General features: G+C 46.5%; 1 protein-coding gene across 1 annotated transcript in view; it reads left to right on the forward strand.

Moving 5' to 3' along the window:
• MAN2A1 (mannosidase alpha class 2A member 1) overlaps positions 1 to 26,153 on the forward strand; it is a 1,212,885-nt gene that overhangs the window by 996,652 nt on the left and 190,080 nt on the right. Inside the window, exon 17 of the mRNA XM_078675492.1 lies at positions 18,419 to 18,552. Within this exon, the coding sequence (XP_078531618.1) occupies positions 18,419 to 18,552 (134 nt within the window). The remainder of the gene's footprint in view (positions 1 to 18,418; positions 18,553 to 26,153) is intronic.

The following is a 26,153-nucleotide window of genomic DNA, read 5'->3' on the forward strand; positions in this document are numbered from 1 at the left end:
TGCCCACCTTCTTTCCGCCGCCGCATCTCTCGAAAGAGGAAGAGAGGCTCCACCGTCTGGATCCAAAACGTGTGCTCTCATACTATCTGGATCGCACACGCCAGTTCTGGGTGGATGACCAACTCTTTGTTGGTTACGTGGGCGCTAAGAAGGGTCGGGTGGTGCACAAACGACCATCTCTCGGTGGATCGTGTTGTGCATCCAGGCATGCTACTCTTTGGCTAAAAAGAAGCCTCCTGTTGGGCTGAGGGCCCATTCCACTCGGGCCACGGCGACTACTAGTGCCCTGGGCCGGGGAGTTCCCTTGCAGGACATTTGTCAGGCAGATACGTGGGCCTTGCTGCACACGTTCGCAAGACACTACTGCCTGGACAGCCAAGTCCGGAGGGATGGCTTCTTTGGCCGTTCCGTCCTCCAGGACTTTCTGGTGTGATTATTGGTTCGCAGACCCACCAACGGGGTTGGTATTGCTGGGGTGTCTATTCTAAGGTAAGGAGACATTAGTTAGTGATAGATTCCTTACCGACCCACCCATCCTCCCCGTTCTGCGAACCGATATTTAGGGTTACGGTCATCCCCTTTCAGGGCACTAGTTTCATGGCACCAGTGTTGGTTTTTATCATGGCTCTGCGTTTCTGGCGCGGAAAAGCTGTGTATAAGAACTGACGTCAGCACGCGGAGGCGGCGTCTAAGTACTCCCACGACGTCATCACGGCGCCCACGACGACTGACACGGAGCCGCGGACGACGCCTACCGACGCGCATGGGTACTGCTACGCAAAAAAAATCCGGATCCAGTTTGACGCCTGGGGATATTCTAAGGTAAGGAATCTATCACTAACTAATGTCTCTTACAGATATATCGTTACAGAAGTAGTAACTTGTGCATCAAGCCATGTCCTACCTTACGCACACAATGCACCTACCCTAGGGGTGACTGACATGAGGCTAAGGGAAGGGTCAGGGGCTGGGAAGTGTGGGCACTTCACAGCCAAGATGGCAGTTCTGGACTGCGCGCAGACACTGCAGTGGCAGGTCTGAGGTACACTTTACAAGCTACTTCTGTGGGTGGCGCAAACCAGCGCTGCAGACCCACCAGCAGCATTTGGGTTACCAAAGGCCCCACTACTAGGGACTAACAGGTAAACCAAATAAGCCAATCAGGGATATACCAATTCACAGTCATATGTACATAAGGAGCATTTGCGCTGTGGCACTGAATGGCAGTGGCACAGCGCCCAGAGCATCTAATACCAGCAAAAACAGAGGAGACAACAGCGAAAAATGGAAGGGAGCCCCACGCCAATGGTTCAGGTCTAACAGTATTGAAAAATAAAATATGCTGATGCTGATCTGTCTGCTTTTTTTGCCTCCCATGCAAAAAAATACAATATTTATAAGAAAAAGGTTTAAAAAAAACCCAGTAAGTTTGTAATTATTAAAACGTGATGCTTTGGGTGTGGGATTTGAGGGTGAAAGTTGGCAGATGAGGGGGCGGGTGAGTGCAGGATCAAGGGGGACAGTGATTGGAGTAATTACCCCCTCACCCTGGGCGTCTCTAGATGAAATGATGGCTTGTTTATTCGTTGCCAACTCGACCTTGGTGCATGAGATTTCGTATGAAAGTGTTCCTACTGCCTGATTGAGAATGGGCAGTATCGTATTGCTGTCTCTTGGTCTTTTATCTGACCCATTGATGGATTCCACTTTCCTCTTCCCCATGATGTTAATTGCTCACTGCTAGCTGAGGTTGTGTGACTGAGAGCTAAAAGGTGCTCTCAAACACTGCATGTGAAATCCACAAGAAAACCCAAAAAAGTTTTGTAGACCAACACTCATGCTTCCAGGGAAGAGCATTTCAGAAGATGTTAAAGGGGTGGCCCAACTCAGCCTCTCCAGGTGCTGACCGGTGCAGGATGGGCCCGCCCTTGGCCCAGGCGCAGCCCACCAACTTCCCGAGCTGCATGACCCACAGCGATGATTTATGCGCCTCCGGGCGCAGGAGTGTCGCAACAGGTGGCTGGGCAGTTTGGAACCTGAAGTCCTCGCTCTGCCGCTGTCCGCGATTCCTGCTGCCTGCAACGTTTGGGCTCCCTGTGCTGCGGGCCCCCTGTTGATGATTTATGCACCTCCGGGCACAGGAGTTGGTTGGTGGGCAGTGTGGGAGCTGAAGTCCTCGCTCCTCCTGGTCCACGATTCCTGCTGCCTGCCTTGGTTTTGCTAAACACCCTGGCACCATTTGACGATCTTCACAACACTTTCTGGAAAATAATGTTTGTTCATCTTAGCTCCTTACTGGAACGTTTTGGTGTGATCTATCAAATTCGAGTGTAGAAAAACAGGGTTTCACAAATGCATGCAAATGCATGCAATTTTCCATAGGAACTTTGAGAAGGTATGCAGAAAAACTGCTGAACAGATTTGAACCAAATTAGGTAGAAATCTAGGACCAAATGTACGATGTAATTTTGCATGTGCAAACTGGCTTGCAGCCCGTTTGCACATGCAAAAATACCTAAAGGCCATGTACAAACCCTAATTAATTGCGACTTGCTAATTAGGATTTGTGACTTGCTATTAGGAAGGGGCGTTGCAAGTGCGTCCCTTCCTAATAGCGAGTCTGAGCCCTATGTACGACTGCAATAGCATTCACAAACGTGAAGGGGTCCCCAGGGGACCCCTTCCCCTTTGGGAATGCATGGGGAAATATTTTGTAAGGGCAGGCAGTGGTCCCAGGCTGCATTTTTAAAAAAAAACCTTCTTTATTTAAAAGCAGGCCACCATCCCTGGGAGATCCAGCCATTCCCTAGGGGGTCGTTAATTGCGAGTGGCTCATTAATATTCATAAGCCTCGCATTTTTCAACCCCATTGGGAATCGCTAACAGTGTCTCTGACACTATTGTACATTTGCTTTTGCGATTCACAAATTGCGATTCGAAATTTGCGAGTCACAAAAGCAAATGGGCGTTCATCTGTCCCCTAGATCTTTACTCAAAGCATGATTCTGTTCAGCCATTTATTAGAAATGAAGCTTCAAAATTTTGAAACATGTGAACTGTTGGTCCTGTGGTATTCCTGCATGTGAGAAATTGGATTTTTGGTTGACTGTGGTGAGAGCCCTGGTCAAGCAACAACCACAATGTCTGGCAGGGTGAGCCATAAAAAGTAACTAAATTAGCCTGTGCTGAACCCACACTGATTTAGAAACAGAGTAAATTTAAATAGATTATTTGACACTAAAACACCAAAAACCCAATCAGTATTATCGGATTTATGAATTTATAAAGTTCTTTTGTAAAAACTAGCACCTAAAAGATCAAAGCGCCAACCGTGGAAATCTAGTCGTGCAAGAGCGGATCAAAGTCGAAAACTATGGTTGACCATGATGGAGTACGGTTCGGATACAAGAAGTGGATTGGAACTGGTCAGTGCTTACGTTCAAACTTAAAAGAATTTTCAAGAGAAAAGTTCAGCAGGGCAAGGCTGCAGGTGGTATCTGAGGAGGAAGAGTCTTCATCAGGAACCCTTAGGTTGAAGTCAAGGAGAAAATGTGTATGATCTTGTTAGATTTGGGGGTCTCTAGTTGGCACAGGTAGGTACTTGTGACAAATAGTCTAGTCAGGTAGTCAATGTACCTTAATATGCGAAAACGCGGGTCAACGAAAGTGTTGCAGGGAAGGTGATGAGGTAGTCCCTTACACGCAAGGACGGTGATGCGTTGAAGATCTGGTGCAAAGAAATAAAGTTGGTGCTTTCTCCTTGATGCGACACGCTTCCCGGTGATGCGGCGGCATCTGCTGCGACGTCGATCCTCTTCTCCGATGATGCGAGATGCTTTACACGATGCGAGCCGCGACAGGCCCTGCGACATGCTTCCCGGTGATGCGGCGGCGTCTGTTGCGACGTCGATCCTCTTCTCCAGCGTTGAGCCGCGACAGGCCCTGTGACACGCTTCTCCAAGATGCATTGGCGTCTGATGAGACGTCGATCCTCTTCTCCTGCGACACGCTTCCCGGTGATGCGGTAGTCTGCTGCGAAGTCGATCCTCTTCTCCGGCGATGCGAGGTGCTTCGTGTTGTGCAGCGGCAGTTCGGCGACGCGCTACCTGTTCTTGAGTCGCGCTTCCAGCTCCTTGCTACACGCAAGTCCTCAAAAAGTCCAGCACAACTGCAGGCACTTCAAGAAAACTCATGGGTAGCTGGTGCGTGAAGTCTGTTGTCCCTGAGACTTCAGCAGGAGGCAAGCTCTTTTCCAAGCCCTTGGAGATCCTTGCAAGTTGATGAAAAGTACACACAGTTCCTTTCTCCTTTCTTTGGCAGTCAGGCAACCACTGCAGACCAATCCTCCAAGCAGCACTTCAGCTTAGGGATAGTCTCTCCTCAGGCTCTCTGGTTCCACTCCACAGCAAAGGTTTCTTCCTCTTGTCCTCTGGGGTTTGGGTCGCCTCTTTAATACTACTTTTCTCTTTGTTCTCTGAAGGCAGGGAGGCCTTTGCCTAGTCCAAACCAGTTCTGGTCAGTCCTGGAGCACTCTGTTTACATGACTCCTTTCCTTTCACTGTGCAGGGCAGAACCATCAGACGCCCCACAGGAGGTGGAGCTAGCACTGTGGAGGGAAGGCACAACCCTGGAGCACTCTGTTGACATGACTCCTTCTCTCCTTTCACGGTGCAGGGCAGAGACGGACGCACCACAGGGGGGGGAGCCGGCATTTTGGAAGGCAGGCACAGCCCTATTCAGGTCCCAGGTGCAACTCCTCCCACAAATCTACATGCAGATCTCTCTATTCAGCCCTGTGCTGACTCACCCTGTCTCATGGAATCCCCCAGCCCTGTCACTCAAATTCCAGACAAGGAATACACAACCTAGCAGAGGCAGGCTTGTATAGTTAGACAACAAAATACCTACTTTCTAAAAGTGATATTTTCAAACACAGAATGTTAAAACCAACTTCACTAAAAGATTTATTTTATCATTCTGAGTTCAGGCATACTAAATTCGAGTTTCTACCATGTTACCTGAGCCAGTTAGGATTATAAAATGTAATAATCTTACTGCCCATTCTGGCCTATGGAGAACAGGTAGCCTTGCAATAGTGAAAAACGCAAATGGCTGTAATTCACTATTAGGACATGCCACACACACCAGGGCCTGTCCTACCTTATACTTAAAATGCACCCTGCCCTTGGGCCTACCATAGGGGTGCCTGATATGAAGAAAAGGGAAGGTTTAGTGACCGGCAAGTGGGTGCACTTGCCCAGTCAGCATGGCAGTACCAGACTGCACACAGGTTCTGCAATGGCAGGCCATAGACACACTTTTACAAGCTGCTATTGTGGGTGGCACAAGCAGTGCTGCAAGCCCACTAGCAGCATTTGGTTTACAAGCCCTGGGCACACTCAGTGCACTGTACTAGGGTCTGACAAGTAAACCAAATCAGCCAATCATGGAATCGCTAATCCATACATCCATTTGACCCTTCAAAAAGGGCCAAGTCCAACAGTTCTCTTTTTTGGAAGTAAAAAATCTCCAGAGGGACAAAGCAGGAGGCTTTAGCCGAAGACACTTCCAGGAGCTTGGATACCCCCCTGGCGAAAGACCGCTGAACAAGATTTGCTGCTGTGGAGAATAACGTATTAGGAGCAGGCACAAAGTCAGGCTGAGCGCCAAAACGCACTGGGTAGATCAACAAGCAGTATGGGCTTGGCCGTATGGGCACCCAGTCATATGACCCAGGAGAAGCTGCAGGCACCAAATGGTAGGAAAATGCTAACTTTCTTATAGTGGCATTTTCAAAATTGTTATTTAAAATCTGACATCGCCATTAAAGAGGATGTATCATTACAGTTTCATAGAAACCAAACTTGAAATGCTTACCTGGTCCCAATGAGAAGTTAGCACTTATTAAATGTAATAAGGCAACCTTGTCCTGTGGGGCATTTAGTCCTTGCAGTACTTAAAAACAAATTTAGGAGTTTTTCCACTGCTGGGTCACGTAAAGCTTAAAAGTTCATTTCCAAACTTTTAGTTACATTGCACCCAAAACAACGGGCTACCTTGGGCCTAACTTAGGGTTACTTATCTGCAATAAAATGGGAGTTTAGTGCTTGACAAGGGGGTTATATTTCCAAGTCGAATTAGCAGTTTGAAGCTGCATTCAGGCTGCAGTGGCAGGCCTGGGATGTTTTTTAAGGTTCTACTTAAGTGGGTAGCACAATAAGTGCTACAGGACCACTTATAATATTTAATTTAAAGACCCCGGGTGTACGGTATTCCATGCTACAAGGGACTTATAAGTAAATTAAGTGTGTCAATAATGTGTGAGCCGATTAAACCATGCTTAGGGGAGTGAACACAAGGACATTAGCACTGGTTAACAGTGGTAAAGTGCACAGAGTCCTAAGGACAACTATAACAAATGTTAGCACCAAATGGAGGTAAGTAGGCAAATCGTTTGGGGAAGACCTCGCTAAGGCTGACTGGTCTAAAACCGCAGTACCACAAATTTAAAGGAGAACATTCAGATTGGCTAAGAGAGCTTTTTTCCCTTTCAGCTTCTTCAGTACTGTGGGAGTGGCATCAGTCTTGCAGTACCAACCAATTTTATCAGACATGAAATGTTGTTGTCTGCATTCTTAGGGCAACGGTACCCTGATCCCCCACATCCCTCCTCCTGGTTATTATGAAGGATAACAGGGTCTCTTAGGGAACAAACACCACTCTCTCTCATCCTCCTACCCCCACTTCCCTGAGCCAAAAATAAATTTGTACTGTGGATCTTAAAGTAGTCCTGGATTACTACTGAGTGTAATCCATCTGGCCGCAAAAAGTTTTAAATTATCTTCACTTAAAATTGTGGATCATTTGAATTACTTAAATGGCTAATCCCATTAGGGTGAATAGAAATGTGTCCCACCTGCAATGTGTTGATTTATTTCAAGGCCACAAACCCTATAGGACTCTGTCATCAGAGATCTCATTTAACCTTTCCTGAGTGATATAATATGTGAGGCCATAACCAGGGCACAAGTTAAATGCAGCTCCTTTTTTTTTTAAAGTAATGTTTTTATAACAAGACTTAACTATAACATCATTCTAACTTTTGTGTTTTTTTCTGTGACTATATATGCATGTATACACAGGTGAAAATGTAGTTATGAAATATATATATATGCAAATTGTGTTTGCCTGGCCCTAGTTGGTAGCAGAATCTGTATTTGCAAGATTGGTGGGTCAGCATATCTTTTGAGTTATCAGTTATCAATGGCGCATTATTAAGTATTGCTTGCAGTCTTTCAAAGAGCCAACATCTGCAGAAGAAATTGCATCAAGTAGTCCAGTAGTTCCTTTCGTAGCTCACTATTATTCCTTGACCATCTTTGAATAAGTTGTGGTACAGCCTAGCATTATCCTTCAGTTGTGCAAAGCTTGTGTTTTTTTTTATTGATGGTCAATCAAGACAACTAACACATAAGCACACTTAAGTATATTAACTTTTTCCATTACTTGGAGTGCTAGATTTGTTGGGATTGTACTTTAATGTCTGTTTGATTTGGTTGTGAAGGAGACTACAAGGGCTCAAAGAGATCATAAGGGTCCAGCGGAGAACAACCAAAGGGAGCAGCTGAACTACAAGTGGACAGAGTTGGTTTAGCCATTTATCCAATTGGATATTTCCCTGGGGGAATGGAATCGAACACTTATAGGTGGGTGTTAAGGCCCAGTCCACTTCCACAGCCACTCTCTCCAGTTCTCAAGAGTTCATGGCATCAGGCATAACTTGAGCAAAGAGTTAGGGAGCACAGAGAAAAGCAAAAGTGGTAATGGGTTGAACATTTGTTCCAGAGCTGCTTTCAGTTCCCCAAAATAGCCTTGTGAGAAGGCGGGGAGGAAAGGCTTCACAATAACCATAAGTGAATGAAAAATGCAGTACAAGCAGGAGCCACTCAGTAGAAGAGACAAGAGGGACCGAAAGGAGTGATTCAAGCATCCAGTCCCTCATACAAAGAGTAAGTGAGTGAAAGGACTGGAGGAAGCTCCAGGAGAATCCCAGAAGGAAGGGGTCTGCTCCCCAGGTTCTTGCATTTGATGGAAATTCTCCTTGCAGGTGCATACAGCTGGATTACAAATGTGTTAAGAATGATGAAGGAATGATTATATTTGTAGAGTGCAAACACCTACCTAAAAGGCGTCCTGGTGCTAAATGCAGTGGGCAAAGTTATTTATTTAATTTAAAGGCACTACAAAAAGTAAATAGGAAAGTTTTCTTTAAATTTTATTAACTTAAGTTCATCATTGGTCAAACGTAGCAATAGGGGAAGATCATTCCATGATTTAGCTGCTAGAAATGAGGACGATTTTTCTCCCACTCTTTTTTATCTAAAGTCGAGCAGCTTAAAAAGGCTGGCCTTACTGGAGCTAAGAGCCCTAGTCCGAGTGTAATGCTGAAGTCTTTCCGGTAGATATTTTGGCCAGAATCATAATATAGTCTGTGTGCCAAGACCAGAGTTTTAAACAGAATACATATGTGCACAGGCACCTAGTGCAACTGTTTGAGATGTTGAGAAATGGAAGACTGACTAGGAAGATTCAGAACTAGTCGTGCAGCAGCATTTTGTTCTACGTATAGCCCTTTAATAAAGTTATTGGGTAAGCCAAAATAAAGGCTATTTGCATAATCAATTCTGGGAGTGATTAGAGCATGTCCCACAGTTTTCCATGCCTTAAAAGATAAAAGTTCCCAAAAATGTATTTAAGGTGTGTAGTAGTGAAAACCCCATTCTGTTGTGTTGGAAAATTGCTGTTGTAAATAAAATAAAGCTTATTATCAAAGTTTATCCCAAGATCACTAGCTACTGGGGCTGGAGAGAAAAGGATAGTCAGGCCTTTAGGCCACCAGTCGTTAATATTTAAAATTTGCCTTTCCAAAAATACCAATCTCAGTTTTTGTTTTTTTTAAATGTTTTTATTTTTAAGTAAAAGAACAATCAGGGCAATGATACTTACATTCGATGCAGCATGTAGTATGAGTATAGTGAGCACAACGCAACTTCGTCCAGTTTTAGAATACATATAAAAGCAATCGCATTGACACAATAACTTTGCAACATTTCTGTATATTCAATCTCTATTACTCTGAGTCAACCCCTTCCTCCTCAATGCCTGGCGGCTCACAAATATAACCTAGAAATTTATTCCAGGCGCTCCAGATTTTCCCCCATTTCCTGGGGCGTCCACGGTGGACAAATACCGCTTTCTAGGCCACCATCGCCTCATCCATATCCTTGCACCATTTCCTGAGTGTTGGCAGTACTGCTGAACCCCACAACATGGCGATGTTACGCTTCGCCACCAACTTGCCCAACATTACCCAGTCTTGTTGCCGGTGGTCTAGATCACTGGGTTCCCATACATTCAGTAAACATCTATAGTTTGAGAAAGTGTACGCATTACCGCTGTCCAATATGTCCCTATGTGTCTACAGTCCCAGATAGTATGAAAGAACGTTCCCTCCTCCCCGCAGTTTCTTAGACAATATTTATGTGAAGCTTTCCCTTCTGCAGTGTCGATCTGGTGTAATACGTACGATGTAATATTTTAAGTTGAACCAGTTTTAACCTGGAGGGTATTGCTGTTTCTCGGGGGGAGGAGAGGGCCTCCTGCCACTCTGATTCCTCAAAAGTGCCCACATCCCTGGACCAGTTCTGTTTCAGTGTGGACATCTTGTCCGGGAGGTTGTTTATCAGTTTCCGGCAGGTCAAGGAAGTGGCCTTATCCAGCATATGTTCTGTCAGGAGTCTGTCCTCGAGAGGAGTGGATTCCTGTAAGACGGTACCTGTCGGAATAGCCGACTGGAGCGCGTGCCTAATTTGAAAGTATCTGAACTTCTCCGTCTGCACCATCTCATATTGTGTTTGCAGGTGAGAGAAATCTACCACCTTTCCCTTCTTCCAGAGGTCACCTACCACAGAAATGCCTATGGTGTCCCAGACCTGGAACCCTTTACTATTACGAAGAAGGCCTAACCTGTATGAGTCCCACAACGGTGTCATTTGCGTGATAGTCCCAGAACATTTAAGACGCCTATTTGCTTTGTACCAAAGCTGTACAGAGTGGTGCGTCGGGCCAATCAGTTCTGGGGGCATGCGACGGCTATAGAGATTTCCTAACAGCCCCCTACACTCTAAACACTGTCTATCAGCAAAGTATGCTGGCTCGGTCTGCGGGGCATGCAGCCAAAAATTAATCTGCTTCAGATGGGCTGCCCAATAATATAGCTCAACATTTGGAAGGGCTATCCCCCCATGATACCAGCCTCTCGTTAACTTGTCTTGTGCGATACGCGGTGGCCTCCCCCCCCCACAGTAGGTTGGAAACTGCTGCAGCTATAGCTTTGAAATACGATACAGGGACTGGAAACGGGGTGTTTTCCAGCACATACAGAAAGCGCGGGAGTGCCATCATTTTTTATAATGCTGCCTTGCCTAAGAGCGTGAGCGGGAGATCCTGCCAAACCTTAACGTCGCGCTTAAACCGCTCCAGAAGGGGGCGGAGATTTAAAGCGTAAAAATCATTTGGGTCCGGCGTAATGCACATACGCAGGTACTTAAATGTTTTCACAGTAGTTCGCAAGGGGCAGCTCACAGGTAGAACAGGTGGGGGCCCGCGAGAACATATAGAATGGACTTGGACCAATTAATCCTATAACCTGTCACTCTGCCGAATTTCTCGCATACGTTCAATAATTCAAGAATAGATTTTTTGGGGGAAGTGAGGTACAACAGGATATCATCCGCATATAGGGATATGCGGTCTTCCCACACGTCGGTCCAACAAAGTCCCTTGATGGAGGGTTCCCATCTGATCCAGATTGCAAGCGGTTCCAAGATCAGCGTAAAAAGCAACGGGGACAATGGACATCCCTGCCTCGTGCCCCGGCCAAGAGGGAAGTCTCGCGAGATGTGTCCATTGGCAGCAACATGCGCCATGGGTTTATTGTATAGCAGGCGAATCTAGGCGCAGAACTTCGGACCGAAGCCCATGTGGTGGAGCTCTGCCAACAGGTAGGGCCATTCCACTGTATTGAATGCCATAGTGGCGTCCAATGAAAGGATGACTGCATGCTCCTGGATATAAGCTGTACACGCCAAGACTGCGTAGAGCCGTCGCAGGTTAAGGGCTGTGCTGCGATGCGGCATGAATCCCGACTGGTCCGGGTTCACTAAGGAAGAGAGGTGTGGAGTCAGCCGTAATGCCAGTAGCTTGGCTAGGATCTTAGGTTCCGCGTTTATTAGAGAGATCGGGCGGTAGGAACCGCAGTCCGTTTCCAGCCTGCCGGGCTTATGGAGTGCGACAATTGTGGCAAGCCGCTGGTCCCTCTGTAGCTCCCCTGCCTTGAGACTATCACAAAACATGTTCAGTAAGAAGGGGGCCGTTGTCTGCACTGTTTTTTTATACAATTCAACTGGAAGTCCATTGGGTCCCAAAGCCTTGCCAGATGCCAGTGAAAAGGTTGCCGCCTGAATTTCATCAGTGGTAATGTCTGCCTCCAATAGGAGCGCCGCTTCAGGGGAAAGTTTTGGGATCTCTAGATCCTTAATGTAGTGATAAGCTTCCTCAATCGTATACGACGCCCAGGGAGCATATACTTTTTCATAATGGTCGGCCAGAATGCAACTATACCGTTAGGATCAGAGACCATGGATCCTGTGGGTGACTCCAGTTGTGCAATGACTTTATTGGCTCTTTCTTTTCTGTCTAGCCAGGCTAGCATCTTCCCCGTTTTATCCCCATCTCGTATATCCTATGCCGAGTAGCTTGGAGTTTGCCTTTCGCCATTTCCCTTTGGTAAGCCACAAACGCAGTTTGCTTAAGGTGAACCTCACTGGCAGCTCTCAGTGATGGGTGTGCCACCTGCTCAGTTATTGCAGTGGCTAGCTCTGCTTTAAGGCCATCTAACTCCGCCCGCTGCCCCCGCTTGTGACCCGAGATTGAAGCTATCGCTTGCCCGCGAAGGACTACTTTATAGGCCTCCCAAAGCATGCTGGGCGAGTCTACCGAGCCAGTATTTTCATGGAAAAACCGGTTGGTAGTGTTTGTGAGGGCTTTCATAAGGGGTGCCACCTGAAGGAAGCCGGCATGAACCGGGAACATACGTCTCCTGTTGGTCTGGTGATGCGTATATTTTAGCATCAGTAGAGAGTGGTCCGATATGCCCCTAGGGCGAATAGTCACTTCTTCTATTCCCTGCAAGCCGTCTGCCGACATCAGGAAGTAATCAATGCGTGTAAGACAGTTATGACCCCGGAGTAGAAGAGTATTGTGTCTCATTAGGATGTTTGTATCTCCAACTATCTATGAGTCCCATGGCGTCAATCAGACAAAGAAGACGACGCCCACCCGACACCTCTGATCTTATAGGAAATCTGTCTATTGTGCCATCAAGTATATCATTAAAATCGCCCCCAATCAGTAGTGTTGCAGCAGGCAGTGCCAGTAAGAACTTTGTGAGAGTGGAATGGGCTTGCGTGTTGAGGGCAGGTGGAATGTACACAGAGACAAAATTAAACAACCGCCCGTCCCACTGACATGTCAGTGCCGCAAAACGGCCTTGGTCGTCGACTCGCGTCTGCTGTATCACCAGTGGGAAGTTCTTCCTAATACGTATCCCCGTGCCTCTGGAACCTGAGGGAATTTCTGTATGTGCCATCATTTTGTACCCCCATCTGTCCATAGCCTAGACAGCAAAGCCCACTAGGTGTGTTTCTTGTAATAAAACCACCGCAGGGCCACAGCGTTTCAAATATTGCAGCACCAGCCCTCTCTTCACTTTGTCCCCCAACCCTCGGACATTCCAGGTAAGTACAGTTAGGGCCATCTGGGGCGCCTGTAGCACCTGAGAAGCGTTCTCAGCCATTAGAGATAATAAATTGTGTCACACCTCTGAAGTTGCATTCGTCCCGCAAAGCTCCGAAAACGAAACAGTATGTTGCCCCATTAAAATTGCAGTCAATCAAGTCAAAAAGGATAAGCAAACACATGACGGATTCAACTAAAATGAACAAACCAAATACTTCCCCACCCTGGATCCCACCCACCATCCTTGCCTCCCTGCTCAGCGAACCTGCAACTGCTCTTTCCCTCCCCTAGTTACAATACTTGCTTGTCGGGGGTAACAAGTTCTACGAGGCACCAGCCCTTTGTAGTCTCCCAGGCCTGCCCCAGTCCAAAACTCCAAGACAGCTCAAACACAGTTGTACATGTAGCCGCTCAATGCGCCATAAATCATTCTTGTCGCTGCTGGGCTTATTCCTCCTCTAGGGGTAGCTCGTGGTGCGACTCTTGGCCACCGGAACCTAGATCATCTATAGCATCCTCCCCTTCTCGGCGGCGATGAGGTCTCGGTCTTTTGTCCGATCGGTTCGCAGGGCGCCATCCCTCAAGCCAGTCGTGTGCCGCCTGCGGCAATTCAAAGAACCAGGTCCGTCTGTCAGCCACCACTCTGAGTTTTGCCGGGAAGATCATCGAGTATGGCAACTCCTGCGCCCGAAGTAGTTTTTTAACTTCAAGGAAGCTTCGTCGACGTCTGCATACGGCTGCGGTGTAATCAGGGAAGAAGGTCACAGAGGAGTTCAAAATCCGGACGGGGGAGAGATCCTCGCTGCTTGTAGAATGGTGTCCCTATCCCTGAAATTAAATAATCTAGTGAGTACTGGTCTTGGGGGTGCTCCCGGCTTGGGCCTGCCGCCAGGCACCCTGTGGGCGCGCTCGACTGAAAAGAAATGTGAGAGTCCCTTAAGTTGTAGCTTGGTTTTTATTAATTCTTCAACATATAAATCCATCGCTTGGACACCTTCGGTCTCTGGAATACCTATAATTTGCACGTTATTTCGTCTTCTTGGTCGTCTCCAATAGCATCTTATTCTCCTTTTCAAGGCGGACCACCGATGTCTGCAGCTCTGACGTGTCCTGAACCAGAGATTTTGCGACTATCTCCACTTCCTTCACTCTATCCGCCATTTTGTGGAGGTCTGCCCGCAGCAGGGAGACGTCCGTTGAGATCGTTCCGACCGTGGCCTGGACACTCGCTAGAGCCTTCATGATGTCTTCCAGTGTGACCTTCCTTGCCCCATCTCCCTCCTGTGCTTTACCGTGGGGTGGCGTCGGGGGTAAGCCTTTTTGCATATGCAAACTTGTCCAGCTTAGCCTGTGCAGTTTGGTTTCGTGGCCCTCTGCCCGCTATATCCACGAGATTTGTGGAACACACGACAATGTGAATTGGGAACTGATCCACTAGTTGGAAAGACGGTAGCTCTTCCGGTAAACGCAGACGAATGTGTCTCTTCACGGCAACACCTCTGGATCCACGACCGTTATGATAAGGCACATGGTGAACCGGGGGCGCCGACGTGGGGGGGGCGGAGTGCCGAAGTGTACACCTTCCTGGAGACAGACCGGTCGTTACGTCCTTGAAAAGGGTGAGATAATTAGTTCTGCCCCCCTTTGTCCTGCGTGTTATCAGCAATCTTCATGGAGGCCAAATATCTCCAGCGGGGCACAGAGCAGGAGAGTGCGCTCCACTACTTCAACGCTAGTGTGAGGCCCAAAGTCTATCTCTCCCCAGCCGGCTGCACCAAAATGGGCACGTCGCAATACCCCACCAAGCAGCAGAGGCGGAGTACCGGGACCAAGGCGTACCTGCAGGGGCTTTTGGCACAATCCGGGGCGGTCAGAAGGAATGGGTCGGGGCACCACCGGTAACCGGCAATCCTGTCCGGGTGGGGAGATCAGGCCCCGGGAGCGCCGTAGCTGTTGCTGCCACCTTCGCTTGTCCGCCTCCTCTTCAGCCGGCGGCTGTGGATCAGATCATCAGGATGAAGTCTGCAATTGGTCGCAACGGCGACAGTAGAGAGCTCACCACACACACAGCGGGGGCGCATAAATAATCCCGCCTAACGGTGCGGAACAGGCAAATCCATCGATGTCTCACCCCCTGCTTTCGGCGGCGTTGAGCTCCGCGCCGCCACACGCTCGTCCTCGGCAGCACTGGAAACTTTAGCCCCTGGTCCGTTTCCCTCCCATAGGCCGCTCACACTCGGGCCGCGATATTTCTGAGTAGCAGCCTCGGATTTTCACAGGAGTTCGTCCGGTCTATGCTGATGGGGTTCCGACGACAGGCAGAGCCCGCAGAGCACTTTTGAGAAAAGGGCTGGAACGTCCCCGGAGCTCAGTAACTAAGCGGCCATTTTGCTCGGCCGGTAGCCACGCCCCTCCCAATCTCAGTTTTATCTGAGTTACATTTTAAGTACCTGCTGCATCCAGTTAACAACCGGAGATAAGCAACTTTTGAAAGATGATTCTGAGACATCTGAGGCTCTATCCATAGATAAATCAACTGTGTGTCATCCGCATATCACACCACTTTAAATCCAAAGGTCTCTATCATTATGACCAAAGGAGCCATGTAAATGTTAAAAAGTGTAATGCTAAGGGATGATCTCTGAGGAAAACTAAACTGGAGCTTTTTACCTCCAGTTGAACATTGGGACATTGTTACTGTTTGATGTCTGTTGCACAGGAAAGACTGAAACCATTTCAGTGCTTGATCACAGATATCCATATCTGGCAGTCTTTGTAAAAGAAGGGGATTGGAGATTGTGTCGAAAACTGCAGACGAATCTAAAAGAATGAGGACAGTCAGTGTTCATAGCTCTATTTAATGTTATCTTTATATGCTCAGAGACTTCCAATAAAGCCAATACTGTACTATATTGTGGCCTGAACCCCATTTGTGACGAGTGTAAATGTCTTGATTGATCCAGATATTCAGATAGTTGTGTATTGACCAGTTTTTCCAGCCTCTTCAAAAATGCTGGCAACAAGGAGATGGACGAAAATTAGCTAAAATGTTATAGTTTACAGATTTCCTTTTTTTAAAGTAGCTTTTAATCATTGACTGCTTCCAAAAAGTAGGGACTATAGCTGAATCTGGAGAATTATTGAACACACCATTAATCATTGTATTCAGAACTTCAGTTGCTTTAGCCAACACTCTAGGTGGACCTGGGCAACAGACGATCCTCCTTTGCAGTCTATAAATGCTTTATCAGTTTGTTGGAGGCTGATTTATCCATATTTGGAAAACATAATAGTGATTTTAGAGACCGTGATTAAAGGAAGTGTCCACTGATGATTTCCCTGATTACCCATACTAAAGCCAGCCTGATGTTTTTTTATTTTTTCTTCCAAGAATTCTGACAAGTTATCACACAGCTCTACTTAATGTGTAACCTCCATATTATCAGCTTTTGCTTATAGGAAAAGAGTAGTAATTTGGAAAATCTCACATGGCCCATTGTTTGAAATATTGCTCCTTGTGGTAAAAAAATATGTTTGAGCAATTGTAATGAATTTCCTATAGGCTTTAAGCAAAAGCTTATATTTAATGTTGTCTTCTAACCTATAATTCCTTCTCCATTTCTGTTCTAAATGTTTACTTATTTTCAATTCTAATGCTAGTTCAGGTGAGACCCAAGGTGCAGTCTTAGTGTGTTTATGAGGGGTGCACAAACAGTTCATTAAATCATAATCTTAAATTTGACGCCAATTCCAGCATAAATGGCTAACATCTGGGCCTCTCTGATTATTAGCTCTAACATACTCCCAACTAAAAGTAATGTAATAATGAACTGACCAAGTCAATTCAGATATACATTGTATTCTTAATGTATGATGATTGGTAGAAATCAAATCCAAAATATGGCCAGCTGCATGCGTAGGCATACCGACCAGTTGATTCAGATTAAAAGCAGTAAAAGGGTCTAATATTAACTGTGCATTTGTGTCTTTCATATTATCTATGTGAAAATCAAAATCTCCTAAAACTGTAAAACGTGTACTGAACGCAGTGTTGAGCAATAGCTTCACTATTCGAATCAGTAGAACTATAGATTGTCCAGGGTGCCAATGAATTAAATCTACTGTGAAGGAGCTTGGTGGAGAAGTTTTAATGTTAAAACCCAAACCTTCTGCACTAAATAATCTCAACAATGCAAAGTAGAGCAAGTGATTGTGTGCCTTTGATATAGACTACTGGCCACAAATGACAAAGCTACCATGGCATGACAAAAGTCTTCCACCTGGCTTGAATGTGAGCAATCACCCTACATTGAGCCACACAAATCCTAGCACTTTCAGCTGTCATCTCCTGAGGTCCGCAGAAAAGTCACCATGCACCGTCACAGTCCGAGAACTCTCAATATCGTCAGCCACTTAACATGCATTCTTAAGTACCACAAGAGCAACTATGGGGATCCTACTAGACCCGGTCAGGCCACCATTTTAGTTTGAGGGCTGATGCACTGCCTACAAGAGTCTGCCAACATCTCAGGACTCGGGGGAGTGTAGATGGTCTGTTAAAAAAAGGAAAGGAAGAAATAAAATACTCCTGTCATAAAAAGGTGAATTTGATAAGATTAGATGGCTATATATATTTGGTCAGGCTCTGGAACCTAACCATGGAGCAACTGGAGAAGTGTGGCTCACTGGTTAGAGGAGGCAGACCTGGAAGCAGTGGTCAGCCCGGGACCAGGGTTCAATTCCCGGCTTGGCGGGGTCTTGAGTCCTAAAATGTCCATGGACTCGACAATTCTCGCTCCGGTGCCTACTCGATTCACGGGTTCACACTCTGCGACTCTGGGCAATAGCTTGCTTAATCTCCACAACGGCCCCTCGCGGCGGGATGCCTGGCTTTCACCTTGCGGATACCCTGCCGGGGTTATCTCACAGGGGAATACCAGGACGGGTTCCCTAAGCAAGTGCTTAGAAACCGCTCGGTGATTTGCGCTATATAAATTCCTGTACATTTACATTTACAACTTGTAGGCCGTCTTTAGACCTATATTTGTTAGCCTCTCAACATATCTTTATCATAGCGATGACATGCAATGCAGTTTTCTACAGCTGAAACAGACTAAGATGGTCACTGGGACCTTTCAACTTAAGTTTCAACAAGTATAATATCAATCCATACTGATGTTGAAAGGATAACATTGTTATACATAGCTTATCTGAACCACTCCCTTATGACTTTGAATGACATTCTAAGTTTGCAAAGTTTTACATGATGCTCACATTGATACGCGTTTGTACAGGCAAGCATGTTTTTCTTCTTCATTAATCTCAAATCTCAGCAGGATAAAGTTAATGTCAACGGTCCCAATAGTCTGCTAATTTCTTGACTATGGAATGACAAAGTCCCTGTCCGTTTGTAATCATCTTTGTACAAGTTGCAGTGTCTTCTAACATAACCATTTCATTGCATAATGCATGTTGTGTTGATGCTCAAACATGAGATGTAATACAAAATCATACTTTGTGTGCTAGATGTTTACTAATTACCCTTTCTTGTTTTGTTTAGGCATAGAGGGGCAGTCGTTTGAGGTTGCAAACATTGTGGACATAAGAGCAGAGTACAATCGTGAGATTGCCATGCGAATAACAACAGACATAAACAGCGAAAATAGATTTTACAGTGACCTAAATGGATATCAGGTATATTTATACTAAAATGTTTTCTGATACAAAATCAAGTATTTTGTAACCTGATAATTTGATATTGTGTGAAGCCTTGGCTAGGACCTTTATCAATACAAAATTATTAGTGTTGCTCAGAAATAGGTTTAACTTTGTCGCTCTTAGGCTTTTTGATTTTCATCATACTGTGCTCTAAAGTTAACAACCACTTGTGATCTATAGTAGAGAATAAAGTATTTATGTTTTGGTTGAACATTGCTAGTTAGACAGACTGATTCCAAATAGTTCTTTTCTGGAAAGAAAGAAAAATAAATGTTGAAAACCAAACAAACATACCGCATATTTCTTTTTCTGATGCAGACTGAATCCGGAAACTCTTCAGTAGCTCTACACACCGCAGTAGTGGGTGCAGGCTCCCCTTCGGCACCAGAAGCCGAGTTGCTGTGATGTCCCTGGTGTCATAAAGCACGCCTATCTGTGTACTGGCATCCGGTCCCTTTTTTCCATGCCATCTACTTTTATCCGGAGTTCCAGTTTCCTCAGAAGTTCATTAGTGTTGTCAATACATTTCTCAAATTTTTTCAGCAGGTACAATTTTTTCCTTGATGCCACTACCTAAATGATTGAGTTTCAAACTGTGAGGGAACTGTGATTGGCAAATTTCCACTACAGACTCACATGAAATCTGTCTTTGGTACCTGGGGTCCAGCCACAATATGAAGACAGGAGACTTCTGATGCACTGCAAGGCCCTAAATGAAAGTGGCCAAGATGTTCAGGGCCTGAGTGAGGGACAAACGTCGAGGGCGTTGGCTGTTCAAGCCAAGACAGAGGACCCTGGAGTCATTGCCATCGTCAAGGTAAAAGCACAAGAACAAAAATGTGTTGTGAATCACTTACCTAAAAGTAAGTCATCAAGGCCTTCTGTCTCCTGCAAGCAACTTAATTGGATCAAGAACCAGTGGAAGATACCATGGAGGACGTAGCGCCTGCGGCTCCATCTGACTCGGCGCTGAAACCATAGACACTATCACCTGCGGCACCGCCTTAGAGACCCCAGCCCAGTTAGACTTATCCAGAGTTCCCCAGTTCAGAGACAGATCCAGCTGTGGTCCTCAGTGCAATATAACAAAACCTTTGATGTTCACCAACTGAACCCAACGGGTGCATTGGCTTTTATTTTTGACGGTTTGCCAGTGGCATACCATTAAGGTCCATTCTCACCATTCTTGCCTTTACTGCCAGTCACTTGGGCTCTGATTTTGAATGCAGTGCCGCCCCAGCCATCAGGATCATTGCTGCGAAATTTAGCTATTTCCCAAGATGTCCAAGGACCTCCTTTTCAATGGCTCACTCCTCTTTGGAGCAAAAGCTAACTCCGCCTTGGAGAAATTCAAGGACAATAAAGTCACTAACAGACTGAGCTTACAAACTCAACTAAGGGACCATGTTCAGTTTAAAATGTTTTGGGACTTCTCCTTGCAAGGTCGTCTGCACCCGTCATAGCAACAATTCCAGCAAGTGAACCCACTGTGTAGACAGTATAGAATACGGGGCAAGGGGAAAACACAAGCACTTCCACGTCCTCCTGCCTCTTCATCCTCCTTCCTGGCCACCGCAAGGAAGAAGCCCTTCTTACCTGTTGTCAGAGCACTGGCATCCAGTGAGAGAATTAGTATCCTCCTTTCCACAAGCATGGAGGGCATTTTCTTCAGACCTATGAGTCTTGCATTTTGTGGAAAGAAGATATGCGCTAACCTTCATACAAACTCCCCCACCCTTTCCCCCCTACCATCCGCACTTGAGCCAGAACACCTGCATATCCTTGAGCAGGAAGTGCACATCTTACTCCAAAAAAAGCTGTGGAGTTTATTCCAGAGCAGGAACGCGGTTAGAGGTGCTGCTTCCTTGTCCTAAAAAAGGACAGCGGTCTTCATCCAATCCTTGATATCGGGGCTCTAAACTGGTTCCTTTTAAAGGAACAGTTCAAAAGGCGGTCCCTATCTCAGGTTCTGCTGGCGAGGGAAGCTGAAGACTGGATCGCCTCTGTCGATTTGGAGGATGCCTGTTTTCACATCCCTTTCCTGTGGTCACGCAGGAAGTACCTTTGCTTTACGGTGGAATCTGAGCATTACCAGTTTGCGGTCCTTTCGTTTTAGTTTGACTTCCACACAACAAATCTTCACAAAGGTGAGGGGATTTGTAGCGGCCCACCTCAGAAGGGCTGGAGTGCCGGTATTCCCTTACCTGACTGGCTCATCAAATCCATACTTGCAGAGATGGCGTGGCGCCACCTGCAGATAACAGCCATGTTGCTGTTTGATCTGAGCTTTGCATTAACAAGCCCAAGTCCCACCTAGTGCCCTCCCTGCACATCCTGTTCATAGGGATGGTACTGGACATCACTCTGAATCAAGCTTTTGCCTGTCCTTGGAGGGTTGAGGACATTCGGGCTATGATTTTGATGTTTCTAAATGGAGCGCACATACCAGTCCTGGCGTTCTTAAGCCTCCTAGGTTAGCTTCTTGCATTCTGTTAGTTACCCATGCATGCTGGCACATGAAGGCCTTCCTGTGATGCCTCTGAAGGCAGTGGCTCCAGCATGAGGGAGAGGTTCAGAGCTGTAATGAAATCTCCAAGGACACTGCAGCAGATCTGCAATTGTGGAGTTGAAGGTAATCTCTCCCAAAGGAAGCTATTTCAACCTCCTAAACCAGTGACAACAGTTATCTTGGATTTTTCAACCCTGTGGTGGACAGCTCATCTGGAGGAATTGGCGATCCGAGTCTTTGGATCTTTAGAAGAACAGATGTCTCATATCAATCTCCTTGAATTGCAAGCAATCCTGCTGGCTCTGAAGGTTTTCCTCCACTCCTTTCCTTTCGCACCCAGTTGGTCAAAATCTTGACAGATAATACAACTGCGATGTGGTACATCAACAAGATGGGGCTGGTGGCTCAGGTCACACTGTGCCGATCAGCTCTGCGACTCTGGTCCTAGACTCAGGATCATCAGATATGGCTGATAGCAAATCTTCTGGCCTGAGGGTGCAAAGTACGACCAACTGTCCAACAACATTCCCTTACAAATCACAAGTGGCACCTGGAGGTAGTCTAATACATCTTCAACCTTTGGGCGGCTCCTCCGGTGGAACTTTTTCTCTACCCATAACATCACTCACTGCCTGACCTTCTGTATCCTCTGCAGTGGGGGGTTCACGTTTCAACTGGAGTGGAACTTTCCGCATCATTGCACGTTTACTCTAATACCCTTGAGGAAAATCCTCCTGGGCCAGTCCCAAGTCATTTGAATATCCCCAGATTGGCCACCAAGGGTGTGGTATGCAGACCTCATGTGTCTCATGCTCTATCTCCCTCACAGGGTAGATGACCTCTCGCAATTGTAGTGGCAGGTTGTGTACCCCAACCTTCAGAGCCTCCACCTTCATCCCTGGAGATTGAGTGGGAAAGCCTGAGTTCTTTTTCCTTGCCTCCTCCAGTGGTGGATATTATCATAAGTCCTGTAGACTCTCCACCTAAACGGTATACTCTGGCAGATGCAGCTCAGTAGACTCTCTTCAGGCCCTGCTTTCAGACATAGTACATTTCGCCCTATTACTGGCTCAGCAAGCGTACTCACTGGGCATTATTAAGGGCTACTTATTGGCCTATTCATCTCCCCTCTATTTTGGTGATTTGCAGAGAGACAGCAGGTGAGGCAGTGTTATGAGGTTCTAGAAGGTGCTCACAAACCACTTTCTTCCACCTTCTTTTTAATATCCACTGGGTCCTACACCTTGTTCCTAATTTTTTTTTTAAGATGTTTTTATTATTTTGAAAAACATTTCAGTCACAAATACATCAGCATTTAATCATCAAATCACAGTGAGTAAACTGCAGTACATGTTCAACAAATATTTCACATATGTTCGGCCATCTATATTTGCCCATTCCATAGTCTCTCTTTCAGCTCCATCTCACTAGTAGGCGAAGTACACAGCTCACCCCGGTACGTGTTCCATTTGTCCCACTTTTTATCCCATTTCTTGGGACCCCCTCTGGATTTGAATACTTTTTTTAAGCAATAATGCATTTATTTAGTTCCCATGCCCAGCCCTGAAAAACTGCACCTCAGCTGCTAGCTACCCAGTGCATCGCTATTATGCGTTTCACCAATGTATAGCCCAAAGTGACCCATTGTTGTTCCACCCCCTTAAGGTCTGTCGCCTCCAATATGTTGAGGAGCCCCAATTGTGGTATCATTATAATCTCTTTACCTATTGCCCTTTGCATGTGTAGTGTGGCCCTTTCGCATAAGGCCCGTATGCCGGGGCATTCCCATACAATATGATAGAAGGTTGCCTCATTGCGACATTGGCGGAGACACAGAGCATCTTCTCTGCGCCCTATCTTCGCAAGAGTAACCCCAGTAAGATAAGTTCTATGCAGTATTTTCAGTTGAATAAGGCGAAGTTTAAGAGGGATGGTTGCCTCCCTTGGGGACATCAGTGCCGTTTGGCAATCGTCGTCCTCAATTGGTCCGACATCGTCATGCCACTTTTCTCGGAGGGTCTGAAGTGGATCAGGTAGGTTATTGCATAACTTCCAATATGTTAATGATACAGCTTTTTTCATCAGGGGTTCAGAAAGTATATGGTCCTCCGGAGGGGATGGTTCTGGTATATCCCTATTGACCGGAGGGCCACCTTATGGGCGTGGCAGATTTGTAAATATCGGAAGCCCTCCCTCTGAGCCAGATCATACTCCTTTCTCAGTTCTACAAATTTTAGTATTTGCCCTTTTTCCATGAATGACCTACTGTAGAGGTGTCCCATCTATCAAACCCGGGTTGATTACACAGTGTTCCCAGTTTTTGAGCTGACCACAGTGGGGTGGCCTGAATCAGGACATCTAGCCAGCCGAGTCTTCTATTGGCCTGAGGCCAGATGTCAACAGTATGAGCCGTGGTGCCAAAGTAGCGACCCCTCCTGACTGTAGAATAGAGGGCTCCCAGGTAACTCTCCCTTCCCACCTGATATTTATCTAGAAGATAGACAGGGTCTGATGGGGAGCGATGTATCCATTGGTTTACCACCACCAGCTGTGAAGCCCAGTAATATAGACATATATCTGGGAGTGCAATATCCCTGTCGTACCAGCCTCTGGTTAATTTATGTAAAGCGATGCAAGGCGCCTTTCCATCCCACAGCAGAGTCCTGACCTCACTCACAATATTCCTGAAGTAAGTTTCTGGGAACTTGTTCGGACAATGTTGAAGGGTATATAAAAATCTGGGGAGTGCCAGCATCTTAAAAAGGGCAGCTCGACCCACTAGGGAGAGGGGTAGAGTCCTTTGACATCATTTTTCAACCTTCCCAGAGGCACAGCCAGATTTATAGTATAAAAAATATTGTGGTCATGTGTTCTATAGTTCCCGAGATATTGGAATCCATCCACCGCCACCTCCACCTCACACCCTAATGGGAGTCTTGGGATCGGTCCTTGGATAGCAAAGATCACAGACTTGGACCAGTTGATCGAGTATCCAGAATATTTACTGAAATTAGTGAAATAGTTTAGAGTTCTATGCACTAATTTTGCCAGCGACGCAAGATAAAGGAGAATATCATTGGCATAGAGGGATTGCCTATCTACCTGACCCTTCTACCATTTCAACCCTCTCAGTAGTGGTACCCCTCTGACCCATGTTGCTAGTGGCTCTAGCATCAGCAAGAAAATCAATGGGGACAGGGGCCATCCATGTCTAGTGCCCCTCTTTAATGGAAACATTCTGGACATGCGATTGTTGACCTTGACCTGGCCTTTGAGATCTGTGTAAAAAAGCTTAACCAATCCCAAGAATTTTGAGCCAAACTCTGGGCGCCAGAGCACCTCAAATAGGTAGGGCCATTCAATCGAATCAAACCCCATTCTGGCGTCCAGGAATAGCACTATTGCATCTTTTTCTATAACTTGTTGACGGCCTAAAACATTATGAAGGCGGTGGATGTTTAAAGCTGTGTTTCGGCCTGGCACAAAGCCAGACTGATCCATATTTACCAGTGAGGTGATAATAGGGTCTAGACGAGAAGCCAACATTTTCGTGAGGACTTTTGCTTCAGCATTAATTAATGAGATCGGTCTGTAGGACCCACAGCTATCAACGGGTTTCCCTGGTTTGTGGATAAGAACAATCAAGGCCAACCTCTGGTCCTCCGGTAGGATCCCCTTCTCATAGCTTTCGATGTACATTTCTCTCAAATAGGGCGTGATCTGCGAGTCAGTTGGCCGCTCGCAGTGAGGTTTCCAGAGTGAACTTGCCCTCGGCTACAGGAGTAGCATTTTCCAGTCCCTCAAGCCCTTCGTGACTTTGGTGAGAGAGGTCTAACAGCAGCGAGGCCGCAGAGGAGGTGAGAGGCGCGGCCCCGGGACTGCGAGGATCAGCGTCTAACACCCTCAGCTGTTTCCTCTTCCCTGTGAGCCGCGCCCCCTCCAAGTGCCACGCCCCCTCTCACACTGGTCACTTTATTACAAGGACACTGCCGCGGGACGCGCGCGGGTCGCAGCCCAGGGCGAAACCCGGGCCAAGGGCGGGCCCGTTGTTGCCCGTTAGTGCCCGGTAGAGACCGGACCGGGCCACCTCCCTTTCATCACTGAAACTCCAGCCAGCAGACAACATCATGCCACCGAAAACAAGGAGTACCTCAAAGACCAAATCTAAACACGCACAGGAGGTTGCTCAAGTAACGGGTCCTATCGATCTATTTATCTCACGGACTCACGAGGTAATAAACCAGAGCATCGCCCTGATGGAAAAGAGAGTGTCATTAGACCTCATGAACGCGAATGCAAAACGATCCTCTTTAGGTGCCATAGCAAATGCCACTTCTCCTATTCATCTCAATTCACAAAACTGTTCCCTTCCCGTGACCTTGTCAGCTCCAGACATAAATACAGTGCCATCTATTGTAGATCTGTCTGTAACACAGTCCGAGCTTGATCTCTCATCAACTTCGGATGACTTGGAAGCAACCCCTGACCTGGAGATCTGTCAAACTCACGAGGAAGCCCAGATAAACGTTAACTTGCACCGTCAAGGAGAAAGGGAAGGAGCCACCCCAAAACCAAACAACACAACAACTACTGAAAATACAGTATCCACCGCTCCCTGCTCAGATCATGCCACAACTCATCCAAACTACACAACGCAACAAAACACACTATTCCCCCCTGTAAATAACCTACCTCACTTGGTAACTGCAAGTGAGGCTTCCGATAAACTCTGCAGAACATGCAAAGTCACCTCGCAAGTTCTGACAACAACAAAAGACCTCCTATTTCAATACCTGAAACCCATTCAACTCAGTATTAGAAACATAGAAGCTCAGCTGAATATAATCTCTGCAACACTCCTTGACACTAATACGCGCATAGAAGTAAAGGGCCAGCGAAATCCATCGCAGCGACCCAAAACGCAATTCCAAGCGCAACCACACAAAGCAGAAAAACGTCCAAATCCAACTACTCTACCCCAAAAAAGTCACAAACAAAACACTGCAAATCAAAATTTGCCATCCACAATGCCCCAACCACAGCGGAGTAAAACCTCTGCTGTTTCAAA

The sequence above is a fragment of the Lissotriton helveticus genome, chromosome 2_1 (genome assembly GCF_964261635.1).
Source record: "Lissotriton helveticus chromosome 2_1, aLisHel1.1, whole genome shotgun sequence".
Classification (NCBI taxonomy): domain Eukaryota; kingdom Metazoa; phylum Chordata; class Amphibia; order Caudata; family Salamandridae; genus Lissotriton; species Lissotriton helveticus.